Source organism: Alosa alosa, chromosome 16, assembly GCF_017589495.1.
Source record: "Alosa alosa isolate M-15738 ecotype Scorff River chromosome 16, AALO_Geno_1.1, whole genome shotgun sequence".
Taxonomy (NCBI): domain Eukaryota; kingdom Metazoa; phylum Chordata; class Actinopteri; order Clupeiformes; family Clupeidae; genus Alosa; species Alosa alosa.
Genome location: NC_063204.1, coordinates 4,371,552 through 4,398,940, shown reverse-complemented (window position 1 = coordinate 4,398,940; position 27,389 = coordinate 4,371,552). Strand labels below are relative to the sequence as shown.

The window sequence follows — 27,389 nt, the reverse complement described above, 5'->3', positions numbered from 1 at the left end:
CCATCTCCACACCCATTACTCTCAGTGGAATATCTCAACACATGGCATGGCTTTCCATACTAAACAATAAAAATAGCAAGCAGCACTTTTAACCCTTAGAACCCATTGACGCAAAGTGCGTCAAAAAACACACCCTTTCTTCTCTGTTACATTGCTCCGCGACTGTTCATCACAACGAGATAAAGAGAAGAAGTGGGGCTTTCCAAAGAGACTACGCACTTGTCTGTACGATCAAGTATGAAAATTAAAAAAAATAATGAAATTAAATAAAATTGCATAATATTTAAAGTCTATACTTCTCGGCGTTCACCTGCGCACCCATTACTCTCGTTTGAATTACTCGCGAACCCGTGATCGCATAGATATGGCAAGCATATCAGATGAAAGAGGAGAAACAGGGCTATCCATTGGTACCATGGATATCGATCTTTCTGGCTTATAAAAACAGAGGAAGTGATTGCAAAATATTAACGTCATGTACACAAACCAACGCTGCACACCCATTACTCTCGGAGTAATTACTCGCGGACCCGTGATCGGATATATATGCCACGTATGTTAGATGAAAGAGGAGACACAGAGCTATCATTTGATACCAAATACATCCTTCTGGGTTATAAAACAGACGAAGTGACAGCAAAATAATAACTTCATATAGCTCAACTTACCCCACGTTTTTGTCTGTGTTTTTGGCAAAGCATGTTTATAATCCAACGCTATCGTGTGTTTCTCTATGGCAAAACATGTTCATAATCCGGTTTTGAGACCCTAGCAAATTCCTGCATGGCATCCAATTCAAGGCTCACATTGCATCCCAATTTGTTCAACAGAGAAACACCTTTTTTGCCTTTACTTTGTTCATGGCAATGCAGTAAAAAGTTGAGAATCATCATGAGTGCATACACCATAGTCACACATGCTAACAGGCAAACTTGGGTCAAGTCACGTCAGATCAGTTAGTGTCACAGATATGGAGCGCAGAATGGTCAATTTTCATCGCTAAATAAAAAATTACATTTATTTCCGAAAATCACACACCACATATTTCTGTAAATTGCTCAGCCCCAGAGTATCCCTCCAACATGGCAATTATATTGCCCGTTTCAGGACAGTCTGCACACACACATGAAATGCATGTAAAGCTATGAGCTTGCTGTGGTGAGATACAGGTCAAAATATAAGAATTTTTATAATATGATTTTTATATTTTAATTCTTTAAAAATCAAAATAAAATCAATGCTAGTACTAATACATGAAATGAATCTGGATAGCCTAGACTCTGCTGAAAAAAACAATATATAATATGTGTGTGTGGCACTTACAATGACCAGAATAAATCCTTATGAATAAAGGTAGTGAAAATGCCCTAACAGCTTAGGGTTCTAAGGGTTAACCCTTCTGCATGCCTCCCTTTTCTATTGCGGGGAAAGATGAGTTGATACTATGCCGCTCATAAAACAACTGTGTTTGACAGTGGGCCTGAAATCATAAATTCACATCATGTCATAAGCTATTTATTTACAAATAAAATAGCACAGAGAAACTTACCACTACTGCCTGACCCTGTGTGTTTTGATTAATCTAGTTCATCATATGAAACAATTTTATTCCACTTGTACTTGTTTTGAGCATTTAAACTAATTACATAGAAAACATAATGAATATTTTTATGCATTATGCACTATTGTCCACTAGCCTAAAACCGTGAGACTGAAGCCTAATTACTCTCACGTTCTTAAAATGACAAGCGCTCAATTTGACCTTCACGCCACCAATAGCCTACAATGTAATGTCATTAAAGATAAACGTCAGTCAAAATAAAAATCAAGTGAAATATTTAAATTACTAAATGTCAAGTAGAGTCTTTGATCTCCATGGTTGTGATTTGGCTCCCGAATTAAATCAAATAAAAAAAGTATCAACATTCTTCATTAGTCTCGTTATTATCGGTATCAATGCAATCATTTTGACACTAAACACTAAAACACTTAAAGATATATTCTATCGAGTATCTTTTCTTTTCCATTGGATATGACTGACACTCCAAAAATGCATGAGAAAAATAGATAGATATATGTTCTGTAGGCTACATATGAATCTGTAAACAATTATTATTGTAATGGATTTGAGTTGGATCGGTCTATACTGTACAACACCATAACAAATAGCACTGGGAAACCCTACATATTATATTTTATTCATCTGGTTTTAACAACTAACAAAATGTTTATATATGTAGGGTAGGCTAGGGGCCCTGTGTATCTGCCAAGGGGTCTGCACTAAAAGATTGTGTTTTATACCTGTTGTATACCTTTTGTGCCCATTTAGCTATTTTTGTTGCCCCCCAAATAAGCCAAATGCCCACCCAAAGATGACATCCTGGCAACCCTGTTTGTTTAATCCACAGTACTCCCAGCTCTGCAGTAATGTGTTACGTGTTTAATCGTCTGGAGACAGACCCGTATAGAACAGGGGGGCTGAGAGCGGTGAGTGTCTCTGGAGACATGTTCTTGAGAGGACTGTTCAGCGGGTGGATATTTATGACCCGTGTGCTCAGTAGCAGTTTGAGTGGGGGCTTTTGCCTTTCTGTCTGATGTTGTGGCTCCATGTATCTGCTGGTATTGTGTTGATGGATTGGGGCGGATGCTGGGGGTTGTATTTGTGGTGTTGTTTCCTTGGGAAGGCACCCCCGTATAGCACCACTTCCCCCCACGTATACCCACGCATTCGCCCCCACGTATAGCACCACTCTGCTGACAAAGAAGCAAGGTTCCGTAAGAGAGTTTCTCAAACATAATTCCAATAAAAACAGTATTGAAGTAGCACTCCCCAGATCCCTCCAGAGATGTCCTGTGGGACTAGTAGGTAGTGCTATGTGTCCTGCGGGACTAGTAGGTAGTGCTATGTGTCCTGTGGGGCTAGTAGGTAGTGCTATGTGTCCTGTGGGACTAGTAGGTAGTACTATGTGTCCTGTGGGAGTAGTAGGTGTAGTGCTATGTGTCCTGTGGGGCTAGTAGGTACTGTAGTGCTATGTGTCCTGTGGGAGTACTGTAGTGCTATGTGTCCTGTGGGGCTAGTAGGTAGTGCTATGTGGGTGCCGTTCATTCTGTCAGAGATGCCTTTAAGCTGAGAATTGGCAGAGCATCAAGTGATTCTGTGTCAATCCAAAACCCTGTTCTACATATTGTTTTCTATTCACATGTTTTATCTTCAAAATGTTTAATGAAATGTAATTTTCAACATAATGACAAGCCTGCTAGACAAGGCGGTTTTATTCAGACATCTTAAAAGGAAGCAATAAAAAAGCACTCTGGCAGGAGCTCTCAGGCCTATTTTCTTTGACAGACCATCACTGCATGCTAACGCTGCCCTCTTTTCAATTGGTATTAAATAAGGTGACTGTCAGATTCAAGTGGAGAAGGGCTTATGTGGAAGTGAGGATGGAGATGGGGGGTGGGGGTGGAGACATTTCCAATTTGATGAAGTGAAAAAAAACCCACAGCTGTCCCGCTCAGGTGCCTAGTGACTGCTGACACAGGGTGCGCGCTGCGTATCACTGCTTTTTCTTGGCAGACTCTCCCGTCTGAAAATGACTTTAGCAGAGCATGTGATTAAATTGTAGGGGGGCAACTCCGCAGTTGTAACAAGAGAAGCTGTTCATGATTAATTGGGGGAATAAGGGGTTTGGGGGTTGTGTGTGTGGGTGTGTGTGTGGGTTTGTGTGTGTGTGTGTTTGTGTGTGTGTGTGTGTGTGTGTGGGGTCAGTGCAGTGCAGTGTAACACCAGGAGGATGTAATGGAGTGCATGTGTGTTGGCTGTGTCATCCGCAGGGCATTCGAGGTCTTCCTGGACAAGCTGGCCAAACTGGACCTCAGGTAAGTCGGACCCCAGACTCCGCCCCTCAGATCAGGTAGTCGGACCCCAGACTCCGCCCCTCAGATCAGGTAGTCGGACTCCAGACTCCGCCCCTCAGATCAGGTAGTTATGTGGCTGGGACTGACGTTGGAGATTGACATTCAAACTGTCACTTAATTTGGGGTCAGTGTGTTTGGATAGACTCCACTCTAGAGAGTGAAGCCAGGCATCATGAGTAAGAAGCACATGATGGTGTGGCGTGCTGGACATGTCGGCTCCAGTGTCCTGATGAAAGAGAAGACCGGTGTGATGTTAAGGGCCATACTGTAGTGGATTCAGTGTCCTGTCCAGGGATCTGAAGGTTTCTGCTGTTTGTCCACAGGGGGAGAAAGGACCCCAAGGAGAGATGGGGACACTCGGGCCTAAAGGACCTCCGGTAAGAGAACCACACACACTGCAACAGCAGTACATCATGACACCTAGAACACATGGCACCTGAGAAGTTAAAAGGTATGCCTAGTTAGTAACTGTCACAATTAATTTGTCTCTGGACCCTAAGGCTGATCACCAGTCTAACACTGCTGTGATAATGTTTGGAACAATCAAACTGCTGTTGTGTGAGTCAAACACCATAAGTGTTTGTTATGGTGTTGTGTTGTTCAAAGTCTACTGTAGGCTGCCTTTGAGGAGAGAGGCATTAGGTTGGCCTCTGCTGGTCAGTTGGAGGAACAGCCAGTTTGGTTGAATCTCAAGCGGATCTATTGCTGCCATCTGTTGGTGTGCAGGTGTAGTGCAGGCTAAACGATGTTGTAAAGGTGAAACAATCATAACTCTCAAGAACACAAAACACTGAAAATAGCAGATAATTCATTTTTTGAAAAATACATTTAAGTAAGGAGGGAATATTGATTAATGATATTAATAGAATATGTTTGTATTTGCAATTAGTATCACTTTTTTTTTACAAAACTACCCATTTAATCCACACACACACCACACCTGTTTACTATGCCTCAATGGAGCATGAAACCTCAGATTGGAGAAGGCCTCACTATCATTGCCTACCACAGCGTACCACTTTCACAAAAAACAGATCTCTGCTATTAACTCTCACATTGAACAAGCCCTTCAGACCACACAATAATCTGCCCAATGATATTATGGCTTCAGAACAAGCCCTTCAGACCACACAATAATCTACCCAATAATATTATGACTTCAGACCACACAATAATCTGCCCAATAATATTATGACTTCAGAACAAGCCCCTAGCTTCAGACCACACAATAATCTGCCCAAATTATGACTTCAAAATGTTTTGTTTTGAAATGTGCACAAGGATGCAAAGTCATAAGCTATTAATAATTCAACCACAATTAATAATTCAGCAGATTAGGATCAATTGTGTGCTTTAGTACAAAATGTACTCAAACATTGCCTTCCCCAAAACTGACATTGATTTGCGTTTTACTGTTGTTCCCACAGTATGTCACAGCATGTCACAGAGTGTGGAACCATCTTGTTGGGGAGCAGTGTGAAGCACATTGCTAAGACGAGCACATCCCCATGTTATTGCACAGGGTCTATAGCACATCCCCATGTACAGGGTCTATAGCACGTCCCTGTGTTATTGCACAGGGTCTTTTTAAACAAACAAACAAACAAACAAATGTCAAAATGTCAAAGCTAGGGCTAAAGGTATACAGTAACTTACACACACCAGAGCGCTCAGAGAGTTTGGCAAAATGAGGTTCTGGACTAGCTAAATGAGTTAGCGCCTCTTCTGGACTAGCTAAATGAGTTAGCATGGACTAGCTAAATGAGTTAGCACCTCTTCTGGACTAGCTAAATGAGTTAGCACCTCTTCTGGACTAGCTAAATAAGTTAGCACCTCTTCTGGACTAGCTAAATGAGTTAGCATGGACTAGCTAAATGAGTTAGCATGGACTAGCTAAATGAGTTAGCACCTCTTCTGTACTAGCTAAATAATTTAGCACCTCTTCTGAACTAGCTAAATGAGTTAGCATGGACTAGCTAAATGAGTTAGCACCTCTTCTGTACTAGCTAAATGAGTTAGCACCTCTTCTGTACTAGCTAAATAAGTTAGCACCTCTTCTGGACTAGCTAAATGAGTTAGCACCTCTTCTGTACTAGCTAAATGAGTTAGCATGGACTAGCTAAATGAGTTAGCACCTCTTCTGGACTAGCTAAATGAGTTAGCACCTCTTCTGGACTAGCTAAATAATTTAGCACCTCTTCTGGACTAGCTAAATGAGTTAGCACCTCTTCTGTACTAGCTAAATGAGTTAGCATGGACTAGCTAAATGAGTTAGCACCTCTTCTGGACTAGGACTAGCTAAATGAGTTAGCACCTCTTCTGGACTAGCTAAATAAGTTAGCATGGACTAGCTAAATGAGTTAGCACCTCTTCTGGACTAGCTAAATGAGTTAGCACCTCTTCTGTACTAGCTAAATAAGTTAGCACCTCTTCCATGATCATTTCTTCTCTGTTTTCCTCAGGGGGCTGGAGGCCCAGTGGGCCCACCTGGACTGGACGGCCCTGAGGGACCAAAGGTGAGTCTGGCATTATGGGAAGAAAGCCGCCACCGCTATCCGCTACTTCACTAATGCTACAGCCACTGGGGACATACCTAGGCTATCTAGACATATCAAAAAATACAAAAAAGAATGCGCACATCCAGATTCAAACAGGTGCTGGACCAGAATACTTCAGATATATCTAGATATAGATATACCCAGAGGAAACTTTTGCTTCTCATTTGTATCACTTCTGTTGCTAAGGAGGCAAAATGGTGATTCTCTTTTAAGGATCATTTAAGTATTACTTTTGTCACAATTATTTCTCCTAATTTTGCCTTAGGAGAAATAAAACAAGCAAAAGATGAGACACATACCAATAAGACAAGTAGGAGTCACATAAGAGATATTAGTTTGAGAAGCAGGAGAAGTACAGGAGATCTCTTATATGTTTGAGTGTAGTCTCACTTACAACTTGTTTCTCCGTAGGAGAAATAATAGAGCAGATGGAGTCACATAAGAGATATTAGTTTGAGAAGCAGGAGAAATACGGGAGATCTCTTATATGTTTGAGTGTAGTCTCACTTACAACTTGTTTCTCCTTTGGAGAAATAATAGAGCAGATGGAGTCACATAAGAGATATTAGTTTGAGAAGCAGGAGAAATACGGGAGATCTCTTATATGTTTGAGTGTAGTCTCACTTACAACTTGTTTCTCCTTTGGAGAAATAATAGAGCAGATGGAGTCACATAAGAGATATTAGTTTTAGAAGCAGGAGAAATACGGGAGATCTCTGATATGTTTGAGTGTAGTCTCATTTACAACTTGTTTCTCCTTAGGAGAAATAATAGAGCAGATGGAGTCACTTACTTACAAATTAAGACCTACATCACACCCATTATGCGGTTGTAAAACACCAGATCAAATCCATAATGACAATTAAAACAACACTTCCCCATGATGTGCTGTCCTCTCCTTTCGACTGATTATGTTGATTCATTGCTGCGGTCACCCCGACTTTTTTAAAACCCAAAGTATTGTTTGCGCATATCCTAAGAAATTAGACTAGTGTAGTTGCCACGATACTAAAATTATTGTTTTCGATACCCGATACCACATCAAGAATTGCGATTTTCGATACTTCTTGATAATTCTTAAAAAATGTATTTGATTTGGGGCCCAGACCACCTTGACATCATCAGTAATATTGAATATAGTGTTATCATTCACACCAGTGGGCATCCTAGATTCTGCTTGACTCTTTCCACACACACGGAAAATTATGGCTTATTTCAAATGTTTCTATTTCATATACTTTCGAATTCATATAAAGTGTACAGTTAATGTATAGTATTTTTTAATCTGCATAATTACTATTAATCTGCTTAATTGCTAAACATATTTAGTCATTTGAATACTTAATATTTATTTTTTAAACTATTACACCTAGGCAAATTTTAATGTGGTGTGTAGGCTAGAGTGTAATTGAGTGTTTGTCACTTTAAGAAATATGTGAGTAATTACTGTAGCCTTCAGTCTCACGGTTTTAGGCTAGTGAATAATAGTTGCACATAATGCATAAGGATATGTGGATGCAATTCATTGTTGTCTGTCATTAGATAAAATAAATGTAAATAAAAAACTATCAAGTTCATAGAAGGGATCATGTTCAATAATGATTTTAGCACTAATTACAAATGACATACATGACCTGAGCTAGCAGAATTAGTTAGCAAGGAGCTCAACACTAAATTAGACGATCTCTGATGTTAATCAACCCCCTGTTGAATTTTCACATTGTTGTTGTTTTTTCCTAGCCTAGAAATCTAGGCAGCACCCTAAGCGGCGGCAAATTATTTTCTCAGCCTGTCGTCTAGTATCAAACCATAGGGATTTCTATTGGCTGGCCGTGGGCGTCATCAATCCTGGCGCTCTATTTTGTTAGAGAGTCTTAAAGGCCGGGCTTAACAGGATGGCGACAGTGAACAACAAGGAAGGTGGCTATGGCAAGCGAAGAGCGGTTGTTTGAATCGGCGTTGGCGTCAACTTTGGAGGAGTTGGACTTGTGCTTTTCTTTGAAAGTTGAGCAACACAATGCACTTAAGTCATTCCTTTCGAAGAAGGATGTATTTGCCGTTTTGCCGACCCGGATACAGATATGGTCGTAAGCTGGCCTGTTGCATGCCTAGGCAGTTTGAAAGACAATTCTCTGCCCGCCCCTTGGATTAAGCGAGGGTGAATGGCTCGATTCCAGACTATACATTTCAATGATATAGGATGGCCCGCCAAACTAGTTTTTCCCCATTTCACCTTGCTTGCAGGCTAGTATAATTAAAATTGAAGACCTTAGTTTAAAAAAATTAAGACTTTGGCAGCGGAATTTAAGACTTTTTCAGACCTTAATTAGGAACATGACATTTTAAGACCGTTTAAAGACTTTTTAAGACCTTTGGCTACCCTGCATTATGTCAGGAATACCAAAAGTATTTCTATCGGCTCTGGGCTATACTTCCCTGTCCATAACTCAGAATTGGCTGTGCCACATTTTTCTTTCCTATGAACAGCACACAGTGATTTCCAACAAGAGCTATGGATCAATTCATGCGGTTGTCCTTTAAGTGATTTGTAAACAAAAGTGCTTTAGGGTCAATCCGGTAAATCAAAAGACAATGACTCAATATTACATCTAAATTAGCCCAAAACATTTTAGCTCTGATCACTCAAGAGACACTGACAATTGTCAAGAACAAAACAAAATACAGAAAATACAGTATACACCAGGGGTATTCAATTTAATCTTCGAGGTCGATTCTGAGGAAAATTTCCTCAAGCAAAGGTCGGACATCATAATGTTTAGGCTATGTATATGTATGTATGTATAATATATATACAGGGCGGAGCCAGAGGGGTGGCTCTGGGTGGCACAGGCCACCCTTGAGATTCCGATTGGCCACCCCAGGTGCCACCCCAAATCCTAGTCACGATTGGCCATTAACATGGTGTAAAAGGCGGGACCTTTCTTGATGCACTTGCAGCAGTGTGAAGTGTCAGGCGTCAGAAATGTAAGTGGCAAACACACTTGCCTTTATTGGCCCTGCGGCACAATTGAACTTGCGGAACTAAAGGTTTCCCCGATCAGGAAATACTCCTTATCACGCAACTTTGTGTAGGCTTAACAGAGGTAGCCTAAATATCGATGCCTATGGCGATGACAGCTTTAAAAAAAAAACATTTATTTCACTTGTCTCGCTGGATTGAAGGCAGAATGTGGGCTGTTGCTAAAAATAGATGAATGAGGGTCGGGAGATTCCGTTAACAAAACCTAAAGTTTTGCTAACATTTTCTCCATTATTATCGTAAAATATGTCTCCATGCAGGGCAGGGCTGGTTCTAACCTAGGCTAGGCTACTATATTTGGGTGGGCTGGTAGAAATTTTGGGTGGGCAACATAGCAAAGCTGTCAAATTGGATCAAAACTAACATAAACACAAAACAAACACAAAACAATCAGTACTACCTAGCTTGAGTTGCTGCAGCCAACAGCCAGGGATAGGCAGTAATGTCTGATACATGTATGTAAAATACAAAATAGTATGTTGTCATTTTTATTTTATTTAGTTGGAAAAAATGGCATCATATTTTTGTATCAAAATACTTTATAGGTTTTGTAGTTTAAAAATAGTGCCAAATTATTTTGGTAAAACCAATAACCTACTTTTGGTGATGTGATTATAAAAGTGTAAAACAATGAATGCAGCACTGGTGCTGACTTGTAATTTGCCCAGAGTTGTTGTGATCAGAATATCTTGAGAACTTTAGTCATCCAATTCAAACACATGGAAGTCATCCAATTCAAACACATGGAACCGGTTATGTGGTTGCCCTGCAAGAAGTTGCACCATGTGCAACGTGCACAATGTTTGCACACATCCACAATACACTCCTTCATACCAACCTCAAGTTTCTTGAGAACTTTAAAGTTCTCAAGAAACTGATGATTAATCATCTAATCGGAAGACATGGAACCGGTTATGGTTGCCCTGCAACAAGTTACCCCACGTGAAAATTTTATTAATAATTTGCCCAGACTTGTTGTGATCATAATATTGAGATTAAGGAAGATGAAATTGCTCACATACACAATACACTCCATACCAACCTCAAGTTTCTTGAGAAAATAAACAAATTATTCAAATTATTGTAACAGCTACAAAAATAGATGGCCATAGAGTGGGGGAAATGTCTTGGATGAGTATATTTTGTATATCTTCATTTACTGTAATATAATAAAATTGATTATATTTTAATGTCCCCATGATGGAATTTGTTTTAGAACAGCATAGCCCAGTGACAGACAACTTAGATAATTAACTTTAATATGTTTGTATTAAATTTAATTCAAATACAAAGACATTTTATGTGAGAGTAAGGCATTTGTGTTTTTTTGTCCTTCAATTTATGAGTATGGTGTTTGCATCTGGTTTCCCTAATGTATTTGTGCTAATTTCACATCTTGAGCCTGTTTCTGTTTATCTGGATGTTTTGCCTCATGCCACCCTTGTTAAAAATGTCTAGAATCGCCACTGTGTATATATAATATTAGGATGGATGGATGGAGCCTAGTTGTAGATAGATAGATAGATACTTTATTGATCCCCAAGGGGAAATGCAAGAAGATTGTAGGCCTAGGCCTAAAGTTTAATGTGAAATAAAATAAGTAGCCTAAAAGGCAACATTCGAAATGAGGAGAAATAAGGCAAGATAAGAGTGATTGGGGAGAAAAACTGAGTAGCCTTGGCTATTTTAAAGATCTTAACGTGAACTTAAAATAAAATTTGAGCTGAGACAAGGCTGGTTCCTTGAACCCATTAATCAGCAAGTTTAATTTGTTGAACCCATTAATCAGCAAGTTTAATGTTGACCCGAAATCCTGGAAACCCAGGAACATCACGTTCTTGGGCAGTGAATGCATGTCGGCTTAACTAGATTGTGGTGGATCGATCATATTGCCTTCTTAAATCGTAAAATATTATGTGGTCTCAGTTCACTGTTGAATGGGCCTAGCCTACCCTATGCTTGCTCAATATGCTTTGTCTAGTAGAATAATAATAATAATAATAAAGCTTTATTTGTATAGCACCTTTCATACACAGAATGCAGCTCAAAGTGCTTTACATTTGAAGCATGTAACACAATAATAGTCAGTCAGTCATTATCAATCACTTTTTCTTTGCTGTTTATGTTATACTCAGCAACATATCAAAAATATAGAAAATGGCGTCATAAGACTGGCAGCCTTAACCCTCTTACCCCCACAAGCACGCCATATGGCAACTGTGGCAAGGAAAAACTCCCATATTCCAGGAAGAAACCTTGAGCAGAACCTGACTTAATAGGGGAGCCCATCTGCTTCTGGCTTTGCGCCCTCAATAGCAGCAGATGTAGAATAATCTGAAAATGTAGTCTACAGGATAAGATGAGTTAACTAAAAGCTTTCCTGTACAGGTATGTTTTCAGATCTTTTTAAAAAATATTTACTGAACTTCGCCTGCTTGATGTACAGAGGCAGGGTGTTCCATAGTTTGGGGGCATAATGGATAAGCATAGCTTCTCCACTTTGTTTGTGGAGCACTTTGGGTGCGATTAAAAGATTAGAATTGGATGATCTAAGTTTCCTTTGTGGTTGATAAGATATTAAAAGTTCAGAGGTATATGAAGGTACTATGCCATTCAGAGCTTTGTAAGTAATTAACATAACCTTAAAATCAATTCTATAGGAAATAGGGAGCCAGTGCAGTTCAGCCAACACAGGGGTGATGTGTTCTCTCTTCTTAGTCTTAGTTAAAAGTCTAGCCGCAGAGTTCTGTATGAGTGCCAATTTCTTTAGATGTTTTTGGGAAGACCAGTGAAAAGTGCATTGCAGTAGTCTAACCTGCTAGTGATAAAGGCGTGAATTAGTTTTTCTGCATCTTGTTGAGTTAAAAGGGCGCACTTTGGCAATGTTTCTCAAGTGGAAATAGGCTGTCTGAGTAACTTTACTGATATGGGGCTTAAAACTTAACTCTGCATTTAAGATGACACCGAGGCTTGTTACTTTTGGTTTGACCTGGTGTGCCAAGTTCCCCAGATTACTAAGAATAATATCTCGCTTTAGTTTTGGTCCAACCAGAAGTACCTCTGTTTTGTCATCATTTAGTTTCAAAAGTTTTTGCTCATCCACTGATTAATGGAGGTTAGGCATGCAGTGAGGGAGCAAAGGCCATCTGGGTTAGTTGGCTCCACAGAAAGATACAATTGGGTATCATCTGCGTAGCTGTGGAAGTTTACATTATGCTGACTTATGACGTTTCCCAATGGAAGCATATATAGAGAAAATAGCAGGGGACCAAGGCAGCTCCCCTGGGCCACACCAAAAGGCAAGTCATGTTTTTCAGATACATGATCTCCTAGACTGATATAAAAATCTCTGCCAGTAATGTAGGTTTGAAACCAGTTTAGAGCATTATCAGAGAGGTGAAGGAGAAGTAGAGGTGCTTCAAATTGGCGCTTTTAAAAATCGCCTTTCTCAGAATAGAAGAGGTCCAGGGCAATTCTCGCCAAAACTGTCACATCCATATTTAGCCTAGTTGGCGTTACGGACGTGACAGTTTTTGCGGTATTGCCCCTGATAATGATATATATAAAGCTCTGTTCTCAAAGCTGTCTAGCTTCCTCCTCTTTGAGCAATCGATGATTTGAAAATAACTTACTTATCGTTAACTTAGATATCCATCTGATTGTTTCTCGTCCCGTCTCCTCTCCTCGCTCGTTTCAGGCTATCAGTCTCTTCCCCATAGTAGGCTACTTTACTCTCTGACTCGACTTTATCAGAATTCACAGATTTCACTGGCTGAGTAGCAGCAAGCGAAATGATGGTTCCTGAAGCTCCTGAAGTAAATGCTGTTATCCTAACCAACGAAACATTTAGCGCAGCTTTGAAATCTTACGTGAAAATCTAAATTAGGCTATTATGGTCTGGGTCGGATAGGATCGCGTCCGCGGCCCGGACTCGGATCATGATCCGCCATTTGGTGATCCCGGTATACACCATACAACAAATATTGTTGGTGAGTTAATCATTTTGGCCATGTCATTTTTTTTTTAACTTTTGATGTATGTTCAGCCCATCTGTAAAATATCTTCATAAAACCTAGTGGAAATTTCGCCTCTATCATTTCTATGACAATGTGATTTTGTAGCTTTCGTAGCTACACAGTTTGATGTTAACTGTATAAAGGTTGAATAATTTTAGTGCAATAGAGGCCTACCCTTTATAAAAAGCCCACCAATAATGCTCACCACAATTGGAAATAATTTAAAATAAGAGAAAATTACCCCAGCTTCATGGATGTTTTGGAACCTCCAGCCCTCGTAACAAAAGCCTTCTTGACCTTTGCGGATTCCACAGCTGTCCATCCGCAGAGCGTTCCACAGTAGGCCGGTCAAACTCGATTCCTTTTAAGGATCCGGGTTATTCTGAGTCACTCACTAAACTGATCCGGGTTGAACGAGTCACTTGAGTCAGTATTGCTAAATCGCAAAAGAAATTCAGTCCCTCACGTTCAAGCAGTGCCGTGGGGTGCTTCATTTCGTTAAGTGCCTTCTCATGTTGGATGTGGATCCTCCATGATTTGAAACCAGGTTTTTGCAGCACTTGCATTTAGCCTTTAGAGTTTTGCTCTCCTGGTCAAAGTGCATCCACACATTGTTCATCTTTTTGGTGCTCATGTTCAGAAACTTTGATCTTATTGACAGAGAGGGTAGCCTATATTATAATAATTAATTATTTGTTGTTGTTTTGTTAACAATAGAAAAGTTTGCCTAGGTCTAGGTGTAGCTCTGCTACAATGTTTATTACCACTACTACTAATAGTAGGCTACTAGGAATCTATTCTAATAAGTATTATAGGCTGCTAATACTAGGCAACTAATATTACTATTAATCATGGCTATAATATAATATAATATAATATAAAATAGCCTAATATAATAGCATCAAAACCTCCACCCACTCACGGGAAAGAAAGCAGTTTGAGCCAGACTGTTTATTTATTGTCTTAACCTAGCCTAAGCAATTGACTTTCAATGTAGACATAGATACAGGAACGTAGAAATGCCCTGCAGTGAATAAATTATTATTATTATTATTATTATTATTATTATTATTATTACTACTACTACTACTATTCTCATTAGGCCTATTATTATTATCACCTTGACACGGTAGAAACTAGGCTACTGCCGCTCTACAGATCCACTCATGTAGCCGGCTGATTCGACTGACTTCGCGACTCATAACAACATAGCGTAACCGGTCCGGCCCGCTGATCAAAATGACCCAGGTAGGCTAGCCTACTCAAGCAACTCCATACAGAGCTTGCAATGTTTCGGACTGTCTTAGCGACCTAATTGTATTTTAAAGTAGGCTATGCGTGCAGAACATATGTTATTTCAGAAGTGAAAGCATGGCTTTTGTTGTGGATTTTCTTTTTTAACCTTGACGAGGGAGTTACCGCCCCTCTAAAGATCCACTCATGACAACGTAGCCGGCTGATTGACTGACTCGCACTCATAACAACAACGTAATCGCCCGCCTGGCTGATCCGACTGACCCAGGTAGGCTAGCCTACTCTCCATTCAAAGCTTGCAATGTTTGGACTGTCTTGGCGACCTAATTGTATTTTAAAGTAGGCTATGCGTGCAGAATATATGTTATTTCAGAAGTGAAAGCATGGCTTTTGTTGTGGATTTGCTTTTCACCTTGGCGAGGAGTTACCGCCCCTCTAAAGATCCACTCATGACAAGCGTAGCCCGGCTGATTCGCTGGCTTCGCACTCATAACAACATAACGTAACCGGCCCCGCCCGGGTGATCCGACTGACTCAGGTAGCCTACTCAAGCAACTCCATACAGAGCTTGCAATGTTTCGGACTGTCTTTTGCGACCTAATTGCATTTTATAGTAGGCTATGCGTGCAGAACATATGTTATTTCAGAAGTGAAAGCATGGCTTTTGTTGTGGATTTGTTTTCACCTTGGCGAGGAGTTAGGCTACCGCTGCTCTAAAGATCCACTCATGACAACGTAGCCGGCTGATTCGGCTGACTCGCGCACTCATAACAACGTAACCGACCGCCCGGCTGATTCGACTGACCCAGGTAGATACTCAAGCAGCTCCATGGCGTGCAGTTCGGACTGTCTGCACGACCTAATTGCATTTTAATATGCTACATCTATATACCAAATCTAATTATGTCTAGGCTACATGCAGAACATTGAATGTTATTTCAGAAGTGGAAAAATGGCTTTTGTTGTGGAATTTTTTCACCTCGAGGAGGAGCTACTGCTCTCGCAGATCCACTCATGACAACGTAGCGGCTGATTCGACTGACTCATTACTCAACGTAGCCTAACCGGGCCGGCTGATCCGACTAACTTTCACCTGACGAGGAGTTAGGCTACCGCTGCTCTAAAGATCCACTCATGACAACGTAGCCGGCTGATTCGACTGACCCAGGTAGGCTAGCCTACTCAAGCAACTCCATACAGAGCTTGCAATGTTTGGACTGTCTTAGCGACCTAATTGTATTTTAAAGTAGGCTATGCGTGCAGAATATATGTTATTTCAGAAGTGAAAGCATGGCTTTTGTTGTGGATTTGTTTTTCACCTGACGAGGAGTTAGGCTACCGCTGCTCTAAAGATCCACTCATGACAACGTAGCCGGCTGATTCGACTGACCCAGGTAGGCTAGCCTACTCAAGCAACTCCATACAGAGCTTGCAATGTTTGGACTGTCTTAGCGACCTAATTGTATTTTAAAGTAGGCTATGCGTGCAGAACATATGTTATTTCAGAAGTGAAAGCATGGCTTTTGTTGTGGATTTGTTTTTCACCTGACGAGGAGTTACCGCCTCTAAAGATCCACTCATGACAACGTAGCCGGCTGATTCGACTGACCCAGGTAGGCTAGCCTACTCCATTCAAAGCTTGCAATGTTTGGACTGTCTTAGCGACCTAATTGTATTTTAAAGTAGGCTATGCGTGCAGAATATATGTTATTTCAGAAGTGGAAAATGGCTTTGTTGTGGATTTGTTTTTCACCTGACGAGGAGTTAGGCTACCGCTGCTCTAAAGATCCACTCATGACAACGTAGCCGGCTGATTCGACTGACCCAGGTAGGCTAGCCTACTCCATTCAAAGCTTGCAATGTTTGGACTGTCTTAGCGACCTAATTGTATTTTAAAGTAGGCTATGCGTGCAGAATATATGTTATTTCAGAAGTGAAAGCATGGCTTTTGTTGTGGATTTTCTTTTAACCTTGACGAGAGTTACCGCCTCTAAAGATCCACTCATGACAACGTAGCCGGCTGATTCGACTGACCCAGGTAGGCTAGCCTACTCCATTCAAAGCTTGCAATGTTTGGACTGTCTTAGCGACCTAATTGTATTTTAAAGTAGGCTATGCGTGCAGAATATATGTTATTTCAGAAGTGAAAGCATGGCTTTTGTTGTGGATTTGTTTTTCACCTGACGAGGAGTTACCGCCTCTAAAGATCCACTCATGACAACGTAGCCGGCTGATTCGACTGACCCAGGTAGGCTAGCCTACTCCATTCAAAGCTTGCAATGTTTGGACTGTCTTAGCGACCTAATTGTATTTTAAAGTAGGCTATGCGTGCAGAATATATGTTATTTCAGAAGTGAAAGCATGGCTTTTGTTGTGGATTTGTTTTTCACCTGACGAGGAGTTACCGCCTCTAAAGATCCACTCATGACAACGTAGCCGGCTGATTCGACTGACCCAGGTAGGCTAGCCTACTCCATTCAAAGCTTGCAATGTTTGGACTGTCTTAGCGACCTAATTGTATTTTAAAGTAGGCTATGCGTGCAGAATATATGTTATTTCAGAAGTGAAAGCATGGCTTTTGTTGTGGATTTGTTTTTCACCTGACGAGGAGTTAGGCTACCGCTGCTCTAAAGATCCACTCATGACAACGTAGCCGGCTGATTCGACTGACCCAGGTAGGCTAGCCTACTCCATTCAAAGCTTGCAATGTTTGGACTGTCTTAGCGACCTAATTGTATTTTAAAGTAGGCTATGCGTGCAGAACATATGTTATTTCAGAAGTGAAAGCATGGCTTTTGTTGTGGATTTGTTTTTCACCTGACGAGGAGTTAGGCTACCGCTGCTCTAAAGATCCACTCATGACAACGTAGCCGGCTGATTCGACTGACCCAGGTAGGCTAGCCTACTCAAGCAACTCCATACAGAGCTTGCAATGTTTGGACTGTCTTAGCGACCTAATTGTATTTTAAAGTAGGCTATGCGTGCAGAATATATGTTATTTCAGAAGTGAAAGCATGGCTTTTGTTGTGGATTTGTTTTTCACCTGACGAGGAGTTAGGCTACCGCTGCTCTAAAGATCCACTCATGATGAACCAGGTATCGTAAATTAATAAATGTTATTCCTTAAAATACAGGGGGCATAAGTAAGGAACCCCTATGTTAAAAATCCCATAGAGGCAGGCATATTTTTATTTTTAAAGGCCAGTTATTGAATGGACTCAGTTCTGGCCTTTGTAAAGATAAAAGATAGATAGATAGATAGCCCCACATCACATACCCTTCACCATACCTAGATATATCATGGTTTTATTTCAGTTAGGCTAATAGCTGGTTTGATTTGCATGCTACAGATTCTATTAATTGCAAAAAGAAATGTTGACTGGTAAGTTATTCATGACTGCAGATGCTGACTTGCCTATTTCTCGATCCCTCGACCGCAGCAACGCTACTTCCTAGTTTACCTGGGTTACAAGAATGCCCTTTCACTCCTGTTACAATATGCTGTAATTTATAGCAGGTTAAACAAAAGTGAGAACATATTGTGGGGAAAAAAATATACTTACCATTTTGGCACGCTTGTTTGTTCAGCAATTTGATCTGATGGTCTAGCGTAGTCTTCCCGATTTTTAAGAAGCTGCCGGCCTCTTTTCAGTGGAATTGAGCTGGAACCAGTTTAAACAAAGGGGCAATAATGTTAGCTTCGGCCATCATCTTGACTGACATCCCAAAGACATTTTAAAATTCCGTGCATTTTGGCTACAGCATGGCTTAACACCATTCAAAACATACAGACTAAAGCTGTATAAGCAAAGTAAGCTAGCAACGTTAAATTGTCTAACGTTAGCTTTATATACAAGCGGCACAGCCAGTGATCTAACTTACAAGTAGCTAACATTAACTAGCTAGCTTTATGTGCTGCTTCGTCAGGTTGTTCAATGATATATTGAGTCTAAAAATATGCAAGAACGTTAGCAAATTACCAAAATGTTAATGTACCTTCTCTGAGTTTTCGTGGTGGCAAGTTCTGCACAATCCTTCATACCCCACACCGTTTCACTTGGTTTCACTGGGCCAAATCTAGACTGCATTTTCTGGTAGGAGTCTTCTGCACGCGAGTTTGTCACGTCCGACCATCATAGACCTCTGGAGGTCTGGATGAGCATTACATTAGTTCACTTAGAGAGCTCTCTGATGGATAAGCCTGAGTAAAATATGAGATATATAAATTGAGCAAGTCTGAGTATTGTATAAGCCTTTGCTAAGATCTCTTTTGTAAATCAAAAAAGGACTAAACTGAGATGACTAGAATGAGAACGGTTCAAGCTTGTGAAGAGATCTCTTTTACAGAACTGATGGAGCCTAATCTGAGATTTACCAAAAGATCTGAAATGAGAATCGCATGAGTTACAGAGAGAGCTCTCTGGTGGATCAGCCTGAGTAAAATATGAGATGTATAAATTTGACAACACTGAGCATTATTTAAAATATTGATGAGATCTCATTTGTATATTAAAGGGAGTCTACACTGAGATAACTTAACTCTTTTGCTCCAGAGACAAACCTGAGAAGCGGGGAGACAAAAGCAATAATCTCATTTTTATATCACTGTGATCTCATTATTGTCTAGGAGAAACAATTGAGAAAGAGAGGAGCTCTCATTTTAACATTTTCTTTCCTCTGGGTATCTGAATGTTTGATATAGATACCTAGATATAGATATATCTGTAGGTTTGATATGTCTAGATATATCTACAGTAGACATATCAAACCTACACAAAGCCTTAACTCAGGGGTATACTGTAAGTTAAGTGATACTACGATAGCAGTTATGTGATATATTTGTAAAACTAGGCTTTCAGCTCAGATCTGTGCGCATTCTCGGTGTTGGGATGATGTTGGCCAATCGTGAAACGTGGAGACGCACAAGACCGCTTTAATTAAAAAACGATTACTTCCGCATTTATAAGCGATAGCGTAATCTACACTGCGGACTAGTGTCTAGCCTATAACATCAGATACATCGATTGTCATCAGATGTTATATGGTATGCACGTCCATAGTGGCATATTTGCACGCACAACACTGTTAAAGCGCCTGCGAGATCCAAAATGTTTGTAGAGGCAGAGCTCCACCTGTAAGATATATGACAGAATCCTACACGTGAGATAACTTTGTTTTTCAAGATAATTAATTGGTCAGTAGGCGGTGGTTTTACACGATTTGAGCTATAACTTAGCACATAACCTGCTCCCGACCAGGTTTGGTTGGCCGCATAAGACACCATGGTGATACAGCGACACTAAAACAGAGCCACTTTCGTGTCACAGCATACCCTGGCTTAGAGCGCAACATACTGTACCTTGCTAACCCACTAATTGAGATTCGTAGTATAGCCCACAGGTCCACTGAGAGCGTGTTCTTAACTGAAGTGAATGTGTTGTTGTTCTTTGAGAGTGTTCTAAACTGAAGTGAATGTGTAATGCACTCTATGCAGCTGAATTTTGTTGTGCATAGAGTGTATTGTTGTTCTTTGTCAGGCTCCTTAGAACTTCCTAATGAACAGAACTTTGATGAGTGCAGAGTGTGTGTGTCGCACTGCCCTCAGACCCACTCTGCAAGCTCAACCTGGTGTTTAGTTTAGTTTCTCTGTGTGTTTTGTATCTGATGTAATATGTGCATGGGGATGGAGAGGACAAACAGGATAAAACCAGAGAGAGGAATACCTCAGGGACACGTGGGGTTTCTGTAGTGTTGTGAGCATGACTCATTCTGGGAATTCAGGGACACGTGGGGTTTCTGGAGTGCTGTGAGCAGGACTTATTCTGGGAATTTAGAGGAGCGACATGTGACAAGTGAACCCATCCATTCACCCACCATGTAATTCATTCATTCATTCATTCTCTCTAAATATTAATGTCTACACATGATTCTGTGTGTGTGTGTGTGTGTGTGTGTGTGCAGGGCACGCCTGGTGATCCTGGTGCAGCTGGGACTCCTGGAGAGTCAGGTCCCAAGGTGAGTGCATCCCTGACCTCCTGACCCCATCACCATCCCAGCATGCGCCCTTGACCTCTTGACCTCCTGACCCCATCACCATCCCAGCATGCGTCCGTGTTATTCGGCCTCCTCTTCAGTTCTCTTGTTTGTATTGTCCAAAGGCCCTGTGCTCTCCTGTCCCAATCCTCTACTCCTCTTGTCTTCTTGATTTTGTTCTCGTTTCTCATTTGTTTTTCCTCATGATAATGATTCCCTCTCAGCTGAACACAACACAAACAACACAGCACAGCACAGCACAGCACAACACAACACAACACAACACAACACAACACAACACAACGCAACACAACGCAACACAACACAACACAACACAACACAACACAACACAACACAACGCAACGCAACGCAACGCAAGCACAGCACAGCACAGCACAGCACAGCACAGCACAGCACAACAGCACAGCACAGCACAGCACAGCACAGCACAGCACAACACAACACAACACAAACTCAGTCTCTCTAAGCTGAAAACAACAAAAGCATTTCTCTTACACTCTAGGGCATGAAAGGAGAGGCGGGGTTTCCAGGGTTACAAGGACCAATGGGACTGCCTGGGTTCAAAGGCCATAAGGTAGGGGGCACACACACACACACACACACACACACACACACACAACTTCACTGACTCACTGGCACATTAGATGGGCATCAGTCAGTGTGTGGCATTGTGCCGTGGAGACACTTTCATGCAGGCGGAATAGAGCTCTCTGCAAACACTGCACAGTAAAGTTGTTTACAATTTACAATTTAATACACAATTTCTGAATCCCTTATAATTGGTCGTATTGTTATAAGTTCTCCTTGCCTGTGTCACCATCATTCATGGAGAGAAATTAGTGTGTTGTCATGAGTGATCATTTCCTGCCTCATTCCAGGGAGAGCCAGGTGAAGAGGGCCCTCGAGGAGATCAGGTACGTTCATAATGATTCTGCTCTTTTGAATTGTCTACACGGATACAACAATACTGACATTTCAAACAAGGCCAACGAGAGCAGATTCATGTGTGAAGTCACCAAGCAAAGAGTGATGGTAGTCAACCGTGCACGGCCTCTTTGCAAGCAGAGTGAGCGTGATATTGCTCATTGCGCTCATTGAACCGTTCACATTGTTTTTCCTGGGATGAAGTAATGTCATTATGTGTTGCACAAGAGGTGTGAAATGAACACGGAGCTCGCTGCCTCGCTCATTTGGAGGATCTTTGTTAGATGAGGGGAACGGCTACTGAGAGCTAGACTTCACTTTCCCCTTCAGTCGTGCCGTCTTGTCGAATGGCTCCGTATGGTTCTCCGCCCCGAGGGAAAAGCATTGGCAAATCGACCACACGTATTTAGTAATGTGTGATTTTTACGGTAATTAGCACCTTTTACCTGCCTGTTATCCCATTTGTGGAGTGAGCACCTAGGAGCAGGGGCAAGGGAGGGGCAAAAGAGAACAGGCAGGGGGGCAAAATAGAGCGGGGGGGGCAGCGAAAGAGAAGAGGCGGGGGGGCAAAAGAAAAGAGAGCAGGGGGGCAAAAGAGAGCAGGGGGGGCAAAAGAGAGCAGGGGGGGGCAAAAAGGAGAAGGCAGGGGGAAAAGAGAGCAGGGGGCTGACCAGCCGTTTGACGGAGGCTTTGCAGCCGCAGCAGCAGCGCAGGCCGAGCTCCCACCGGTCGAAGTTTTCTTACGTTCCAGCGGAGACTAGCTAACTCTGCGCTGCAGACAGGACTGGCTAACTCTGCGCTGCAGACAGGACTGGCTAACTCTGCTGCAGACAGGACTGGCTAACTCTGCGCTGCAGACAGGACTGGCTAACTCTGCTGCAGACAGGACTGGCTAACTCTGCGCTGCAGACAGGGAAAAGGTCAGGAGGAGCCCAGAGGCTCCCCGGGGCTGGCAATGCAAATGATAACCTTTTACTGCCTACTGCAGGTAAGACCCTTGATGCTAACACAGCCCTCTCTCCCTCTCTCTTTCTCTCTCTCTCTCTCTCTTCCTGTCTCACTCAATCTCTCCCTGAACCTACCCTGCCGACTCCCTTACCCCCGACCCAACGCGGCTGTCGGCTTTCAGGGAGAGCGAGGCAGCGATGGAACCCCTGGAATCCCAGGCACGCCGGTGAGTGAGTACCACTTTACAGACACCAGGGGGCAGCAGCGGTCATTTGAAACCGCAAAGCTTGTGTGTCACACCAATACTGCAGAAGAGAGATGTCGACTGAAGCTTGAGTTGACAAGAGCACTTCAGATCCTAACGCAGATATTAATCACGATGTTGGCGCTTGGAGTTAGAACACGATTGCGTAATCATTCTGTCTTGTGTGGTGGGAGCAGTAGTTGGGTTAGGGTGTGTGTGTGTGTGTGTGTGTGTGTGTGTGTGTGTGTGTGTGTGTGTGTGTGCTGGTGAGGTCATAGAGGATGGGAGTGCATGGCTGAAGTGTGTGTGTGTGTGTGTGTGTGTGTGTGTGTGTGTGTGTGTGTGTGTGTGTGCTGGTGAGGTCATAGAGGATGGGAGTGCATGGCTGGAGTGTGTGTGTGTGTGTGGGAGTGCTAGTCAGGTCATAGAGAATGGGAGTGCATGGCTTGTGTGTGTGTGTGTGTGTGTGTGTGTGTGTGTGCTAGTGTGTGCTAGTCAGGTCATAGAGGATGGGAGTGCATGGTGTGTGTGTGTGTGTGTGTGTGCATGGCTGTCTGGGATATTTAATGAAAAAAGCTGCAGAGGCTCCAAACTTACATTGCAGCACTGACCACTACAGAAGTATTTTTTTCTCTCCAAAACTCTCTGTTTCTCTCCCTCTCTCTCTCCCTCTCTGTCTCCCTCTCCCTCTTCCTCTCCCACTGAAGAGCAGAGTAGCCTTCTTAATAAGACAGACTCACCCTTTGATATCGGAGTGCAAAGTTTTAACAGGCTTTTCTCTCTCCTCCTCTTGACAGGGTGAAGCGGGGCTCAGGGGAAGCAAGGGAGAGGTCTGTGGAATTAGACCGCTGCATTGCAACCTCATTCCAGCCCAGTCCACCATCACCCCCCACGCACCCACACACACACGCCAGGCACACAAACAATGAATCGACCCCTTTACAAACTCCCCCTCCACGCCCCGAAGGGGCCGTATGTTTTACAGTCTGACAGTTTTGAAAGACTCAGGTGGCTAAGACAAACACAGCCGGCTGTGGAGATGCACTCGGCCAAGTCGCTGGCCCTGTTTAAAAATTTAAAAGTGGAATTAGTTCAACCCATTTAGCAGGCAGATGGTATTGAGCTCTTCAGCATTGATTCCTCTCTAATTATCACCATTCCACTTTGTATTGCTTTGGCACACTGTACACTTGGAAATCTGCAAAGTCCAAAGACACTGCAGCACTCAGGAGTGTGAGAACACTATTGGCAGCACTGAGGAGCCCTCACGCTAAAAGTGTTCCTGTACAGGTACTTACAACATCAGGGTTGTGCTTAGTCACACATTCATGGATATGAAATCAAGATTCAAGAGAACTTTATTGTCCGTTGAGGCAACTTCCATTTGTGGTTAGGTACAAACATGCACACATACACACATGTATTCCACACTAATGCTCTAAAATAGATAAATAACTAAATAGCAAAAGTGACACTTCTTTGACAATGCACTACTTCATGTAAAGTGAGTTTAATAATGGATATGGTGTAGTGATAGTTCATGCCCTTTGCATTCGATAGGTAATGCCAGGCCAGTCTGCAGAGTTAATATCTGGACCAAAATCTGCCCATCTAAAGATGTATCTGTTTAGCTTACACTTAATTAATTCATTTACACTTAATTAATTAATTAATTAATTAATTAATTAATTAATTAATTAATTGATTCATGGTTTGTATATTTGTGGTATTGGTTTTTTCCATTATTGATTGTTGATATTGCATTGACATTATTGTTATTATTGCTATTTTCCTTAATGTAGTCCAACTTTTAGAAAAAAACTGTTTCATGTTTAACTATTGTATTGTTTTATTTTGTAAGTGGCTTTGGACCAGAGTCCATAACCATGATAGCTGTGGCCTGATCAGCTATTAAAGTCCATAACCATGATAGCTGTGGCCTGACCAGCTGCTAAACTCCATAACCATGATAGCTGTGGCCTGACTAGCTGCTGCTCTTCTCCGTCCTCACAGAAGGGCGTGGCTGGGGACCCTGGGCCCAGGGGCCTGGACGGGAAGAAGGGAGACGTGGGACACGTCGGAATCGTCGGACCACGAGGATCTCCAGGACAGGACGGGTTACCAGGACAAAATGGCCTTCCTGGATACCCTGGAAAGCCTGTGTGTATATCCCCATGGCCTCAGTGTTTAAAAGCCTGTGTGTATAGCCCCATGGCCTCAGTGTTTAAAAGCCTGTGTGTATAGCCACGGGTTAAAGTATAGGGGGACGGGGACGCAGTTCCGCCACCTCAGATAAATTAATAATAAATATATTCTTTCATACCAACAATATAGCGCAATGATATTGTTAAAATATATGATGAGTTAATTTCTCGCGTGTACAAAGGTGACCAAGAAGCTAGCGATTCTTGTCCAAAAAGTATTGCTACACCAGATACTCAATCTGTTGTCCAACAGTGAGTCATTTTCCCCCGTTGCACCGACACTGGATTTTAGGGTTCCCCCACCTGACAAATCCCACTTTAACCACTGTGTATAGCCTCATGGCCTCAGTTTTTAAATGAACGCATTTGAGTGATGACTCTAGATAGCCCTGACAAAGCCCGGTGTGTTCTTACGGTAATCCATGGGGGTGATTGTGTTTTTAGCATGCTGTATGTCAGTGCTGTGCAGTTCATGTGTTTCCCCTGGGACCTTGACTGGAATTGGCCTGAACCTGTTGAGTCTTGCCTGAGAGACCATGACATCCTCACACTGTTGTTTTTCCCCGTACTCTGTTTCAGGGAAAGAGACCATCACATCCTCACACTGTTGTTTTTCCCCGTACTCTGTTTCATTGCATCCTAACGCTGTTGTTTTTTTCTCTTGCTCTGTTTCAGGGAAAGCCTCCCTCCGATGAGCACTTGCTAAAGCTGTGTGGAGACATGCTGAGGAGTGAGAATTGCCTCCCTGTCTTACTGTACCTTTGAGTCAGCAATTATACAGAGAAAAGCAGTGACTTTGTGGAGTTCAGCAGAACATCAGCCTTCTCAAAAATGAAATGACACAAAAGTTATGCAAGAGTGGAGTTCTTTTCTTTAGTATTCAGGCTAACCTAAATATGACTTACTGTACGTTGCAGTGCTTAAGTGTCACCTCTCTGCATAGCCGATCCTTTATGGTCAAGACTGGCGTTGCACTGCGTCTCGCAGTAGACTCAGAATGGCCATTCTGGTAGGGAGTCTGTGCGTGTGATGTGTGCGAGGCGGCCGAGTTCTGACAGGTGACCCTAAGTGCTTTTGACTGTCCGTTGAACTCTGCAAGAGTCTTTTCAGGCAGAAATGTGTTTGTAGAAGTCTCTGAACTAATGCACCTACAGTACATTACTTTTGTATCCATCCCGAGATTCTGGAGAGAGTCATTTCTAAGACACATCAGCAACGTCCTGTTCAAAGGCTGTCCTTCCAAGTCAACAAATGATTGACTGCTGATACCCGAGGACGCTGTGTGCGAAATGGGTTGTTTGCTCTGAATAACATAGAGTAAAGTCAATGGTGTGCGCTAGAGTGTTCTCATTATTATGACCGCCGCGCAAAGCGAATCCGTCGCTAGAGTGTTCTCATTATTACTATTTCAATTTGTTCCTGCAATCTGCCTGCAGCTGGGTTGGTTTGGAATATCAGCAAATGATTGGTTGATGTATTGATTGACAGATATAATATTTATATCCATTTCTCAATCATCCGTCTCAGTTTCAATCCGTCCGCCTGTCAGTGAATCTGTAAATATTTTTTTTATTATCAGCCCATCAATTATCTCTCACTCAATCAGTCAGTCACCAAGTCACAAGTGCAGTAAGAGGCTCAGTGTGTTAGTGTAGTAAGAGGCTCAGGGCCAGATGTACTAACGCTTTTGCGCCCACTTCAGGCGTATTTATTTTGCAATGTGCGTGTAAAATCATTGCGAGATATGTACAAACAGGCCGCAATGACATAAAAGCGCTAAACTGCCTGTCTGCGGAGCTGAAAGTGGCAGATTGCGCTTTTGTCATGTCATGCATATGCATTCATGGGAGGATCCAGGGGAAAGTGGGAGTTTAGCGAAAAAGATGGGAGGGGAAGAGTAAAGAGCTTTAGTTATGTATTCCGCGTATGTACAAAGACTGCAGAGGCTCAGTGTGTTAGTGTAGTAAGAGGCTCAGGGCCAGATGTACTAGCAGCTTTTGCGCCCACTTCAAGGCGTATTTATTTTGCAATGTCGTGTAAAATCATTCATTGAGAGATATGTACAAACAGGCGCAATGACATAAAAGCGCCAAACTGCCTGTTGCGGGAGCTGAAAGTGGCAGATTGCGTTTGTCATGTCATGCATATGCATTCATGGGAGGATCCAGGGGAAAGTGGGAGTTTAGCGTAAAAGATGGGGGAAGAGTAAAAGCTTTAGTTATGTATTCAGCG

The 27,389-nt window shown here is 42.1% G+C and overlaps 1 protein-coding gene across 1 annotated transcript in view; it reads left to right on the top strand.

The window, feature by feature from the left end:
• si:dkey-225n22.4 (collagen alpha-1(XXI) chain) overlaps positions 1-27,389 on the top strand; it is a 69,965-nt gene that overhangs the window by 36,981 nt on the left and 5,595 nt on the right. Inside the window, exons 17-26 of the mRNA XM_048265658.1 lie at positions 3,832-3,876; positions 4,239-4,292; positions 6,378-6,431; positions 20,745-20,798; positions 21,340-21,411; positions 21,716-21,751; positions 22,891-22,935; positions 23,751-23,783; positions 24,967-25,113; positions 25,833-25,887. Of these exons, the coding sequence (XP_048121615.1) occupies positions 3,832-3,876; positions 4,239-4,292; positions 6,378-6,431; positions 20,745-20,798; positions 21,340-21,411; positions 21,716-21,751; positions 22,891-22,935; positions 23,751-23,783; positions 24,967-25,113; positions 25,833-25,887 (595 nt within the window). The remainder of the gene's footprint in view (positions 1-3,831; positions 3,877-4,238; positions 4,293-6,377; positions 6,432-20,744; positions 20,799-21,339; positions 21,412-21,715; positions 21,752-22,890; positions 22,936-23,750; positions 23,784-24,966; positions 25,114-25,832; positions 25,888-27,389) is intronic.